This window comes from Sinocyclocheilus grahami, unplaced genomic scaffold (assembly GCF_001515645.1).
Source record: "Sinocyclocheilus grahami isolate Dianchi unplaced genomic scaffold, SAMN03320097.WGS_v1.1 scaffold44.1, whole genome shotgun sequence".
Classification (NCBI taxonomy): Eukaryota; Metazoa; Chordata; class Actinopteri; order Cypriniformes; family Cyprinidae; genus Sinocyclocheilus; species Sinocyclocheilus grahami.
In genome coordinates, this window is record NW_015505223.1 from 791,727 (window position 1) to 805,736 (window position 14,010).

Below are 14,010 nucleotides of genomic sequence, written 5' to 3' on the forward strand. Positions count from 1 at the left end.
TTTAGACGCAGTGCATGGTACACTTATTGGCACTGGAAACAGCCAAAGTTTATGAGGTAAGAAATTCTAATAAACCTACAGCAGACATACTGAAGTGTTTTGACAGGAAACACTGTCAGCAAAGTCGTGAGAAATATTTACACAGATGCTATAGACTCTGTTTCAATACTGCTGCTTCTAGCATTACTCAGCAAACCCATCATTACAATTCCACAAGACATCCACAAGGATGTTCTCAGCCACTTCCCTGACACTTAAAACCCTTTACTGCACTTAAACATTTTCTGACACATTTATTTCTTTAAAAGAAGCTCAATGTAATATTTCACCTAAGGATGGACTGAAAGTGGTATTGTGGCCGCTACCAATAGCAGATCTTTTTTTTTATGTTAACCAATCACTGATATTATAGCTGATCTTGCAAATCTTTACTGTTTTATTTGCTTTAAAAATAAACCTGAAACAGCATTCACAACCCATTTCCTTTCGTTAATATGAAACGATATTTAAAGTGAAAATATCAAGGGTGGGACTTTTATCCATCAAGAATTGGATTGTGCAATGTGTCACTATGGCAGGCAATTACAGGGGAGGGGTTGAAATATGAGGGGTTGAAAGCATAAATAGGACAGCTGTTTAAGAGACAAAGCAAATTTTTTAATTTTTAAGCAAGATTACAAAAATAAATAAATTATAATTTGGAATAAGAAAAATTTTTACTAACAAATTATCCAAAACAAAATCAGGAATGTTTGTTAAGAAAGTAAGTAGGGTCAATATTGATTTCATGTTTACTTTAAACAAAAAATCTTGCTCATATGATAAAAAAAAGCATAAGCTTCAAGCAAAATCAATATACATCTTCAGGCTGTTATCAATAATTAAGCAATTAAATTAACTTTTGTCATTATTTACTCAAATCTTGACCTAAATTTTAGTCTGCTTCTCATGTAAACCACATGGCTTCTAGAAGACTGTGTGTGGAAGTTGTGTGCACTATTTTTATAATGGTTTTTGCCTTTTTTTTTCCTATTTGGAGCTTGACAGTTGTGGTCAGCAAAATCTTTTGTGTCATCCTACTTATGAGTTCAACAAATTAAATAACAACAACATGAGAACATCCCTTAAAAAAACACCATAGATAATCAATATCATCAGATATATGTTGCATTTCACTTTATAAGTTACCTAAACACACTGATTTATTTGTGTCTATGGCTGTTTATAGTTTTGAACTCCCTGAAGTAAAAGTTTACCTTGGCCTTCATGAACTTGGAGTGGTTTTTGTAGACCTCCATCTGTTTGATCTCCTCCTCTCGATCCTCCGTGTTCAGCAATCCATTCGCCTTTAACATCTGTATCTCATCCTCCAGGTCCCGAATGTTGCGTTCCAGGGATGCGATTTTGGTGTCCTGGATAAACAATTTAGTGGAAAAATTAGCCACGCTGTGCTCCATCATCTTAAGCCAGTATGACAACTTTGGTGCGATTCTACGGATCGAAGCATGCCAAACCCTATTCCCAACAGATGGGATCAAAACAAGAGGAAGACAGGTATATGCGAAACTCTAACGTCTTGCAGCATCGCCAGTGAGTAGCTGCAGTACTGCTGCATAGCCAAAGCAGAATCTGTCTCTCTCATGCTAATGGATCAGCATGTAATCACCATTTGGTAGTACTGAGCGCACATCCAGCCCGGGCGGAGAGACGCTCTGGGAAAGAGAGCTGAGCGTGTGCCTCTTTGGACTGCGAGAACTCCCTGAAGTTGCAGCGTTGCAGCTCCTTCAGCTTTTTAAATAAATAATACAATGTCTTTTGCATTAGATATGGTCCATCTCCCATTTAGACATAAGAGAACGTTTGCTGTTCCTTCTCGCATGCTCTCTCCACTAACCCGCCCTTCCTTTCCGCTCTCTTCCTCTCTCGCTCTCTCTCTCTTGCTCACTCTCTCGTCTTTTTGTTTTCACAGACATCAATAGGCACCATTTTCACACGAGGCCTTTGAAAACCAACATCCCATTTTGCACATACTGTACACAGAGAGTAGATTCCTTAGGCAAAAAGCAAAGGCTCATCGTCAATATTTTGAAGGCTCTGAATGGTAAATCCTTCATCATTTAAATGCAATGTAACATTATACCTTGTGGCTCAATGAAAGATAATATCCATCTTCAGAGCATAAGCAAACAGATCACATTGCTCTCTTTTCTGTCATCCTCTCCCACGCCTGCATTTGTGCTCTCTGTGTTGTAAACAACTCCACCTGTTCCCATGGCACCAGAATCAGCATCCCTGCTCAGCCAATAGGGCGAGAGAACACTAGCGGTGATGCTAAAGGTTAAAAGAGCAATGGAAACCAGTACAGGTGGAGCGGCTTTTGCGGTTTTTGGTTCAAGGAAAATGCATAAATCGAATTAGCGAAGTTGCACTTTGAATAGGAGTCTATCATTACGCTTTTTGTATCACATGGATGCAGTGGTGAACTCTGGGTAATATTTAGCTCCAATCAGAGTGGACCCGAGGGGTGTGTGCGTGCCTTGCATGAGGTCATGCTTTATTTTTAGAGCAGTGTGTAATGCTTCTGCCTGTGAGCGCACAAACCCACTTACTGTTTCATTCAGCCATTTAGCAGCATGCTGCAGTGGCTTTGCCATCAGACATTTCTCTTGTCTTTCTGGACCACTTTCTGTTTGCTTTTTCTGTCTATTTTTCTTCCTGAGCAACCGGAGCATGCCAAATATTACTACACTCTCTAATGACAATACTAATTATTTGTAAGAACAAGTCTTTCAGGCTCACCAAGGCTGCATTTATTTGATTAAAAATATAGTAAAAACAGTAATATTGTGAAATATTATTACAATTCAAAACAGCTGTATTCTGTTTTAATATATTTTCAAATGTAATTTGTTCCTGTGACGTCAAACATCCATTACTCCAGTCTTCAGTGTCTCATGATCCTTCAGAAATCATTCTAATATGCTGATTTGCTGCTCAAGAAGCATTTCTTATTATTAGCATTGTTGAAAATAGTTGTACTGCTTAATCTTTTTTGGAAACCGGGATACTTTTTTCAGGATACTTTGATGAATAATAAGTTCAAACTAACAGCATTTATTTGAAATACAAATCTTTTGTAACATTATAAATGCCTTAACTGTCACTTTTGATCAAAATAATGCATTCTTGTTGAATAAAAGTATTAATTTCTTTAAAAACATTACAGGACCCAAACTTATGAATAGTAATGTATAGTACATATTATACAATATACAGCATTCACAGATATTTACCTTCATCTCTATGATAGTCTGAAGAGCTTTAGTTTTTCCAGGGTCTGGGTGAAGCTGGTTTCTCCGATGAAGCTCCTGAGAGAAACAATAAATTATAATCAACATAATGACAAACACATAACACAAAAATAGAGCTACTACACTGCAGAAAAAAAGGTGTTCTTGTTTATTACAACAACTTTTTTTTACTTGTTATAGTGTGAGGTTAAAATCCATTACTTAACCCAAACTCTATCCCTAAACCTAAAACCCAAAACATTGCAATCCAGGAACATGTCCTACTTCTGAAAATCACACTGTGCATTCTGATCTCTTTCACTCTTTGACATTTTTATAGTTTTATTTTATTCTCTTTGCGCTCACAGTGAATTATGCACACTATCTGTGTGGTTGCAACAGCACTGGCATGGATCTCCTCACGTTTTTTCTCTTGGGTTTAGATGACTTCACAGACCATATGCTGTTATTGTCTTTGTTGCATCTGACTGTCTATCTGATTATTACGATGGCAAACCACTTAACTTCAGATTGCTCCATGGAGACTGTCCCTGAATCATTATATTTTGAAAAATCTGCTTTGAAAAGTGTTACACGTTCATGTTTAAAAACACTCATTTTTGCAATTCCTGGTGATGCTAACAGAGCAGAATTCACAAACTTCACCTTTAAAGGGATAGTTCAACCAAAAATGAAAATTCTCTCAAGTTGTTCCAAACCTGTATGAATTTCTTTCAGCTGTTGAACACAAAATATGATATTTTGAAGAATGTTGGTAACTAAACAGTTGACGGTAGCCATCGACTTCCAGAGTATTTTTTTCCTTACTACGGAAGTCAATGGACACCGCTAACTGTTCGGTTACCAGCATTCTTCAAAATATCTTATTTTGTGTTAAGCAGTAGAAAGAAACTCAAACAGGTTTTGAACAAGTGAACAGTGAGTAAACGATGACAGTATTTTAATTTTTGGCTGAACATGCATGGCCCAAAATCCACTTTCAACCCAAAAGTGTGAGTAGAACCTGATACCTCTCTCAGATGGTGATTTTCCTTCTCCTTCTGGTCTAATATCACCTCTAGGTGGCCCAGCTGAGCTTCGGCCTCTGCGATACGCCTGGCTCGCTCTTGCTCTTCCTCATTTGATGCTCTTCCTGAGGCTGGGGGAAGCCCTTTACTCTGCAGCATCTCCAACAGCTTCTTTATGGACTCGTCTCTGGCTCCCAGCGTCTGTTTCTGCGTCTCAATCCTCAGCTCCATCTCTTCCAGCGTCTTCCTCAAGAGGAAGAGCTCTTTGGCCTGACGGTCGTGTTCGGCTTGGAGTCGACGGAAGTTCTCTTCGGTCAGCTCGATGGTGGTGAAGTGTTCTCCGCCACTGGCCCGCGACCCACTCTCCTGCTGGAGAAGATGGTTGAGGTCGCGTTGAGTCCTCAACTCGTCCTGCAGGGCCTGGATGGTCAACTGGAGGTGCTGGAGAAGGAAACAAAAGCAGAAATTAACATAAGATGGCTTGGGATCCTCATTTAGACAACAATCAGAAGGTATCCTCATCCAGACCCATTCAGAACATGTTTTGAGGTCAGAAATATCAGGTTAGTTTTGGAAAAAAGGCTAGATAGACCCCACTGTGATGTATAAACATATTGCACTGTGTCCTAACCAGGTGTGGGGCAACAAGCTGTTATAAAATGAAATATAATGCTAGATAAAAAAAAAAAAAAATGTAATTAAAAATCTTGCCTTGGCAACTGAAATAAGTTGAAGTACTAAAATTACCAAAACTGAAATAAAAATTAAATAAACCCCAAAAACTAATAAACACGACAACAGCACATAAGAAAATTACTAAAACGTTAACTAAAATGAAAACGTTTAAAATAAAAGCTAGTTAAAAATATGAATAAATACTATTATATTATATAAATAAGACTAAAATAGCACTGCTTTGGACCAATGAGATTTCACTGTGGGCGGGGCTAGAATTGATAGCCTAAAGCATTGCTGCATCATACCTGGTTTGAGTACAGATTACAACTTAACTGGTTCATTTTTGCATTCATAATAACTTCTATTTTCCATTTCTTTGACTGTGATCAATGCTGAAAGTTAAATTTTGAATAGCTAAACTGACCAATTTAGCAATATCTGGAAATATATCCAGATAAAGAATAAAGAATACAGCGGGAAAAACCACAGTGGGGTCTATTCTAGGAGAGGAAACCGGAAAGGATAAGGTTTCTCTAGAGAAAACACAAACTAATAGCTCCTTAAATAAGGTTAATGACAAAGAACTGTGCTAGAAATAGTCACAAGATAATGGGGTTTTCGGGTCTATGTGGCACATGTGGCACCTTCGGCAGAATGAGAGAGTTTATGGGCCCAGAACTGGATCAGATAATCCACACTCGTATCAGGAAATGTAGATCCTTACACATCCTTGCGCTATCACAAACAGAACACACAATTCTGACCGAAGAAACGGTTCAGTCGACGATCACAGGCATGCTTTTGGTCAGGATTTTAGGAAAGAACCAGCTATTTAAGTCCCGGCTACCCCGCCTTAGCTTATCTTGAAGGAACAAAGAGGAGCAGATAAGGGAAAATGTTCCTTATTGAGGTTGTCCTTATATAAAGATCTGATCCATTTAAACGTGATAATTAAAATAGAAATTGTCTCAGATCAGCAGCTAGTAGGGATGCACTGATATAACATTTAGCTGATGTAGATAGCTGATAATGAAATCTGTTTGCCAATGAAATCTATAAAATGTCTTTTTTCAAATTCAGTCAATTCAGTTCAGTTCAGTTCGCTTTTATTTGTATACCACTTTTCAAGATACATATAGTATCAAAGTAGCTTTACAGAAAAATGAATGAAGCCATGTTGTTATTGTTAAATAAAAATATAAAAAATCATTTTAGTTACTTGAAAAAAAAAAAGAAAAAAAAAGAAAAAATTTAAATATTAGATAAAAAATTCAACGAAAATTTTAAATTATGCTTTGGCAACATAATTAAATAAAATGTTTTAGAACCAAAATGACTAAAACTGAAACAAAACAAAAAAAAAGCAAAATGGAAATATTTATTTTAAAAAACTGATAAAAATAACAAAGGCAAATAACAATATAGAAAATGGTAATTGAAATCTCGCAGAAATTTAGAAATAAAAAGGAAATGTTTCAATTAATATACCCATTAATAAAATAAAATAATTAAATCAAATAAAAAATAAATAAATAAATAAAATCTGCTGATAATAACTGCTTTCGATATTGGACTAATGAGACCAACACAACTAAAAATCCTAATATTGGCTAATACTGACATGGTCATCATTATTGTGCATCCCTAATAGAAAAGAACAACACTCAAAGAAACCCACGAGATCCAAATCCAGGGATCAGTTTCAGGGTACAGTCTGGTTTTGTTTAAAGATCAGGGACACATTTCACGTCGAGTGTGTGGTACCATGTTCTGCGCACGATGGCGAACATGACAACAAACCTTTGTCCTCCTGGCGTCCAACAGGTGCTGCATGATTGTGGAGTGCAACAAAACAGAAACAATGAAACACAGCAGAGTGAGTACAGAAGGAGATGGACTAAGCAATGACACAAGACAAAAACAAATTGATAGCATTATTCAAAGAATTCAATTACAAAGAATAATGAGGCATTTTTCATTCAGGACACTGTATACAAACACATTGTTAATGGAAAAACATAACAGAATGGAAAATACGATTAAAGGCCATAGGAAGTCATAGAACTAATGTGAATGATAATTCTGGAAAGACGTCAGATATTAAACAGGATAAATGCACTGGGATTTATTTGTATCATGGCATTGTAATGTCTGCATTTGGCCAGCAGAGGGAAAGGAAGTGCTGTTTCAGACACACAGGAGTGAACTGTGAGCTGGCTGAACTGTGAGGAAAAAAGTCAGAATTGTGAGATAAAAAGTTGCATATTTATTGTTAATGTTTATTATTATGTATAATAGGATTTTATGCAAACACACCTAAATATATATATTTATAATCATATTCAAATTCATATATATGTATGTATGTATGTATATATATATATAATGAGGAAAAAATTTTTACTTAAATGATTTTAGCAAATGGCTGCAATATAACAAAGAGTGAAAAATTTAAGGGGGTCTGAATACTTTCCGTACCCACTGTATATATATGTGCATTCAGATTTTTTGCACTGACATACTGTTTTATGAAAAATACATAGATAATGTCCAAGTCATATTTCACCCTAAATTTCACTGCAACTTTTTATTCTGTTTTTTATCTCTCGAAATTCTACAATCTCGCAATTCAGATTTAAAAAAAATAAAAATAAAAAAATAAAAAGGTAATTGCGACCTTTTTCCTGGATTTGAGAATTTATTTCACAATTCAGATTTTTCTTCTCAGAATTGTGAATTTATGAACTCAGAACTGTGAGGGAAAAAGTCAGAATTGTGAGATAAAAAGTTGCATATTTATTGTTAATGTTTATTATTATGTATAATATGATTTTATACACACACACATATATATATATATATATATATAAATATATATATACACACACACACACACACACACACACACATATATATATAATTTCTTCTTTATTTTGATTTAGGGGTGAAATATGACCTGGTTATGGTCTTGGCAGGTTTGTGAGATTAACTCATCCTTATAATGTAACTAACAATATTCTGTCTTTAGAAATAACTAATTGGCTTTTATGACTCAGTGCTGATACTGCACTCCGTCTGCGCTCACTACCTCTTAAAGAATCGAATGCAGCTGTAGGGAATCGTCTGTGTTTACCGCAGGCACATTAGCAAATTAATTCAGACTCCACACTCATTCACACTCGACTGCAAGCAGACACACACAAAATCTAACACGTGTACTCGTTTATCACAGATAAATGCATTTAGATATGCACGGCACACTCAAAAACAGAGGAGATGAGAGTTCGGCTAATTCAATTTGTCGACCGAATAAACTCACTATTTCTACAGCTCTATTTCTGTTGTATTCACTCTTCCCAGCATAGATCGTGTTTCCTTCAGGACAGGAAGTTTATTGAGAACACAGGACATTTGTCTCTCTCTCTCTTCTGTTTATCCATCTCCTTTCCTTATTCCTTATTCCTTATCCTCTCCTCCTTCTCTTTCCCTCTCCGATCAATAATCTGTCTTGGCTGGCAAAGAATTCAAGGAAACGGTCCAATTATTCCATTTGCATAATTACAACAGTTTGCAAAGAGCCACAATCCCCTGTGTTGCAAAACGGTGGCCAGAATAAACTCCATTCCTTACAGCCAGAGATATACATGGGGTAGCTGTTCCCATGCATTTAAAGGGACCATTCTCCCAAAAATAAAAATGCTGTCATCATTTATTAAACCCTCATGTCACCTTTCGAACAATAACTGAATATATTCATTCCTGGGTGAACTGTCCCTTTAAGAGCATGAGGTTTGAGTTGAATTAGCGGAGTCATTCAGAAGTGTTCAACTTTCATGCTGTGTGTGTGTGTGTGAGGAGCTCTCAGACGCACTGAAGCATAGGCAGGCATGAATATGTATCCCATATGGCAGCGCATGACAAAGGGAGAGGCGGCATCACGCGGAGGAGAGCTGGCAGCAGGAATAGTCCTAAGCATCCCTGATGAAGCCCGCATCACTTCCTCTCCTGCTCATTACTCATTACCCCCCATCATTATCACAAATGTTTCAGCATCATGCATCCAAGAGTGAAACAATTTTTCAGTCAATTTGTCATTCTGTGGATACATTTAATTCCTCTACATATTGCATCTTTATGCTGTGTTTAAAAATTACAAATTTTGACTGTTTCATGTGTTTTGAACTGTCATTACAGTACCATGAAATTCCTTCAAGAATCTTGAAGTGACGTATACACTACAATAAAATTGTTTTTTGAAATAAATTCAACTTTTATTCAGCAAGTATGCATTAAATCTAAATTGTCAGTAGACATTTATAAGGTGAATGCTGTTAAATGCTGTTCTTCTGAACTTTATATTCATCAGAGACTCTTGAAAAAAGATTCTACACAGTTTCTACACAAAATAAAGCAGCACAACTGTTTTCAACATGGATAACAATAGGAAATGTTTTCTTTTGAGCAGCAAATCAGCATATCAGAATGATTTCACAATATTGCTGCTTTTACTGTATTTTTGTTCAAATAAATGCAGCATTGGTAAGCATAAAAGACTTCTTTCAAAAACGTTTAAAAAATCTTACAGACCCCAATATGTTTAACACTAGTGCAAATAAAAATATAATACATAAAAATCCATCAAAGTACCACTTTATTCTTTAGTAGAACTAGAGTTAGTAGTAGACAAGAAATGTGAAGAAATAACATTCAAATAAATGGCCATCTAAAAGTACAGTAATTGGATGAAACTGGCTGTACTGAGCTAATTTTGCATTTTTCTGAATCAAACACAATGGGGCACATTCATTAAACACAAATAGAACAAATTTCTGTCTTAAGTAATTCACAAAACCATTGTATTGAACTAAATCCAGCAATTTACATAAGAGGGTTTGATGTACAAAATGGTTTTACGATTTACACATGAATTTGTTGTGCGCAATGTTTGGTGACCTTCATATTATGAAGTATGAACTGTAATGTGTTCTTGGTCTTAGAGAAGTGAACAATCAAACTAAATGTCCAAATCTTTACTTGTTGGCCATAGCAAATTTCAGGAACACAGATCCTAATACAACATACACCAATGAAGTCGAGTCTGTATGCACACACACACACACACACACACACACACACACACACACACACACACACTCACGTCCACCCCAATGACAGACGCTTTATCTTTCTGCACAACATCCATCAGCTCAGTCCAAATGTAAAAATATTTTGCTCTGGCTGTCAACCACCACAGTTAATGTTACTGCATCTCAAACTGAATGATTACAGTGAAAGCCAAAACAACAGCCAGGATATAAGAAAATAGTATTAAAGCGATCAATTTTGTAGCATTTCATTTTTTCCCCCCACAAAAGTCTACTTATATCATTAGTCAAGATGTCTTAAATCAGAAAGTTGTACATTAATATTTTCCAATCTCCCTCAGAACGGTGAGTATGAGTGGTTATGAATGAGTGAAACGCATTTGTCCATGTTTCTAATCGCGCTAGTGGAAAGCGCTTGAGAAACAGTGTCTCTTCCATGGCTCGGTACGCTTTCAACTTGTTTTTTAAGTCTCGAGCAAGACTGTACGACATTCACTTTACATGATTTAAATGATTTTTACGTAGAAAGGGGCGACAGCGCACCGCATTACAAGAAATGATCATTCATGTTTTCATAACCGCTGGCCAAATTCAAAAACAAAACAAAACAAAAATTAAATCATCTTTGAGAGCAAGGGGGCCCCCTGGTGTTTCGGGGGCCCTACGCAGCTTGCATATTTTGCGTATAGGGAGGCTCTGATAGCAACATTAAAATAAGTAATTTTGAGGGGTAAAATGCATGAAATAATTCACAAGACCAGTAAATTATATTAGTAAAGTAAAAGTGTTTATTTACATTTCATGCTCATTCAAAACTAAATATAAATCATCCAAAGGGACACGCTAATGAAATAAATACTGATTAATTTGTGACTGACTAAATTGTGACTATCACAATGAAATAAATAAATACTGATTAATTTGTGACTGGACAACAATGAACAGGGAGTGAAAAAATTTTAATATTAAGTAAAAAATACAAAATAAGCAATTTTTATTGGACAAAATTTGTGACTGGACCACATGAAGAGGCAGCGAAAAAAGAAAAAGAGAAGAAATATTTCATATGTGGATAGCCAAAGCCACTAAACACCTCATGGATTATCACCGCTGCATGCTAGGACACAACAGACGCTCACACACACACACACACTCACCAGGGCTCAACAGTACATGCTGAAGATCAATAAGTAGTTAATGTTCTTCCCCACAATCACCCAGACACACACACACACACATTTATTTATTTATTGTCTCGTTATTCACAAAACAGCGGCTCGAAAACTGCATTTCTTCTCTCTTTCAATTCTTCACTCGTCAATCACAGACCGTTGTTTAGCTAATCTGTCTTCTAATTCCCTCCGGCCACTATTTCCCCTCGAAAATGTGCTTTTCACCCATCCATCCATCCCTATTTAGTTTCCTCCGCAGCTCTGGACAGATTATCGCGAGGAATGCATGCGAAAAATCACTGATTAAAGAATCAGTGTCTGTGCCTTCGATTTCGTTTTTAGCTATTAGTTTGAACAGGGAAAGAATGCGATCGAAGATCATTACTTTTTTAGCCGTGACAACAGAGAACAGAGGCCTCGTTACAACTCATGATTCCCTTTTTTTTGGCTTAGTCATGCCAGAAACAGTACAAGGAGACCGATCCCTCACAGAAAAGGGAAGAAAACGCAAATATGCCGCGTAAGGAATGGAAGACATGCCTTTTGATAGAGGCATATCTTTTAGCATAATTTGCAGTAAAGCAAAGTTCATGATATCATTGATTTATTAATGGTTTTGAAAAAGGTTAATGAAACAATTTTGACCAACAGTTTTAAAGAGTTCTGTCTTTCCTTTTGTCGTTCTTTTGCAAATGTAGACAGAGATTGACTTTCATATTTTTGTATCCTGCTTAAGATGCTCAATCGCACTTGAAGAAAAAACTAATTTACTGTACATGCAGTCTAGAAGATAAATCTCATGTTTTCCTGCATAAATATAAAACAACACCCAAGGGTGCTTGAATTTTGTAATTATTTTTAAATTATTTATATTAGACACTAACCTAAAACCTAAAAAAATATTTAATATGCAAGATTCCCAGGATTTTTTGCATACACTAACACTACCGTTCAAATGTTTGGGGTTGTTTTAAAAAAAATCTTTTCTGCTCCCCAAGGCTGCACTTGTTTGATAAAAAATACAATAAAAACAATAATATTGTGAAATCTTATTACAGTTTAAAATCCCTATCTTCTATTTGAATACATTTTAAAATATAATTTATTCCTGTGATGCAAAGCTGAAATTTCAGCATCATTACTCCAGTCTTCAGTGTCACATGATCCTTCAGAAATCATTCTAATATGCTGATTTGCTGCTTATTATTAATGTTGAAAACAGTTGTGTTACTTAATATTTTTGATGATACTCAGCTCTACATTTCTTCGCGGCCCGATGAAACCTACAAATTTGCAAAACTAACGGAATGCATAGTTGATATAAAAACCTGGATGACTAGTAATTTCCTACTGCTAAATTGTGAAAAAACTTGAGGTTTCAATTATTGGACCAAAAACGTCTGCATGTAATAACCTAAAACACTGTTTAACACTTGATGGCTGCTCTGTTAATTCCTCGTCATCAGTTAGGATCCTAGGTGTGCTATTTGATAGCAATCTTTCCTTTGAAAACGTCTCGGTTACGTATGGTAACCCTCGTTCCCTGAAGGAGGGAATGGAGACATAGGTTTAACCTTCTCGCCCCCTTAAGGAACCTGACGACCAAGGTCATGCTTCCCCAGCGACCTCCCTTCTATGGGGTCGTGGTTAGCAGAGATTGCAGCGACATAAACTTTAAGGGTGGAGGGACACAGCCTTCGCTCCAACCCTTGCTGCAAAAAGGACAGCACAACTCCGATCGGCCATCTTCGGGGGTCCTATCGGCGAGAAGAACACCACTCAATGAACAGGTTCCACTTCAAAGCGTAGGCGTGTCTCGTAGACGGTGCTCTCGCCGAAGTGATGGTGTCGACTACCTCTTGGGTTAGGTCACTCAGAACCTCCGTGTCCCATCCAGGGACCAGACATGAAGTTTCCAGAGGTCTGGACGCAGGTGCCAAAGGGTGCCCCGTCTCTGAGTCAGTAAATCCTTCCTCAGAGGAATCGGCCAAGGAGGGGCTGTTGCGAGGAGCATTAGTTCCGGGAACCAGGTCCGGGTAGGCCAATAAGGCGTGCTGTCTGTTCGACCGAGTCCAACTCCATACCGAGAAAAGAGATCCTCTGCATCGGGGAGAGTTTGCTATTTTCCCAGTTAACCCGAAGTCCCAACAGGCTGAGGTGTGAAAGTACCAAATCCCTGTGTTCGCACAACTGATCCTGAGACTGAGCGAGTATGAGCCAATCGTCGAGGTAGTTGAGGAGCGAATGCCATGTTCTCTCATGGGAATAAGGGCTGCCTCCGTAACTTTCATGAAGACACAGGGCGACAGGGACAGCCCGTAGGGCAGGAACTTGTACTGGTATGGCCACCCCTTGAACGCAAACCGCAGAAATGGCCTGTGGCGCGGAAGGATCGAAACATGGAAGTACGCGTCCCTCAGGTCGATCGCTGCAAACCAATCTTGGGGACGGATACACCTGAAGATGCATTTCTGCGTGAGCATCTTGAACGGCAGCCTGTGAAAGGCCCGGTTCAAGACGCGCAGATCCAAGATCGGTCTCAACCCACCGCCTTTCTTGGGTACAATGAAGTAAGGGCTGTAAAACCCCGACCTTCGCCAGTAGGACTGCGATGTCTGCACGCAAGACAGGGGCATCTGCTGCTTTCACTGACATAAAGTGAACGCCCCTGAACTTGGGAGGGCGCCGGGTGAACTGAATCGCATAGCCGAGCCTGACGGTTCGAAGGAGCCATCGA

General features: G+C 37.6%; 1 protein-coding gene across 2 annotated transcripts in view; it reads right to left on the reverse strand.

Annotated features, from left to right (window-relative positions):
* The window catches only part of LOC107582387 (ERC protein 2-like), a 67,176-nt gene that overhangs the window by 29,252 nt on the left and 23,914 nt on the right, over positions 1–14,010 (reverse strand). For both annotated transcript variants that reach the window (XM_016268208.1, XM_016268207.1), the window contains exons 3-6: positions 6,797–6,823; positions 4,322–4,759; positions 3,294–3,368; positions 1,257–1,412 (exon numbers count right to left, since the gene is read on the reverse strand). In XM_016268208.1, coding sequence (XP_016123694.1) covers positions 1,257–1,412; positions 3,294–3,368; positions 4,322–4,759; positions 6,797–6,823 — 696 coding nt within the window. The remainder of the gene's footprint in view (positions 1–1,256; positions 1,413–3,293; positions 3,369–4,321; positions 4,760–6,796; positions 6,824–14,010) is intronic.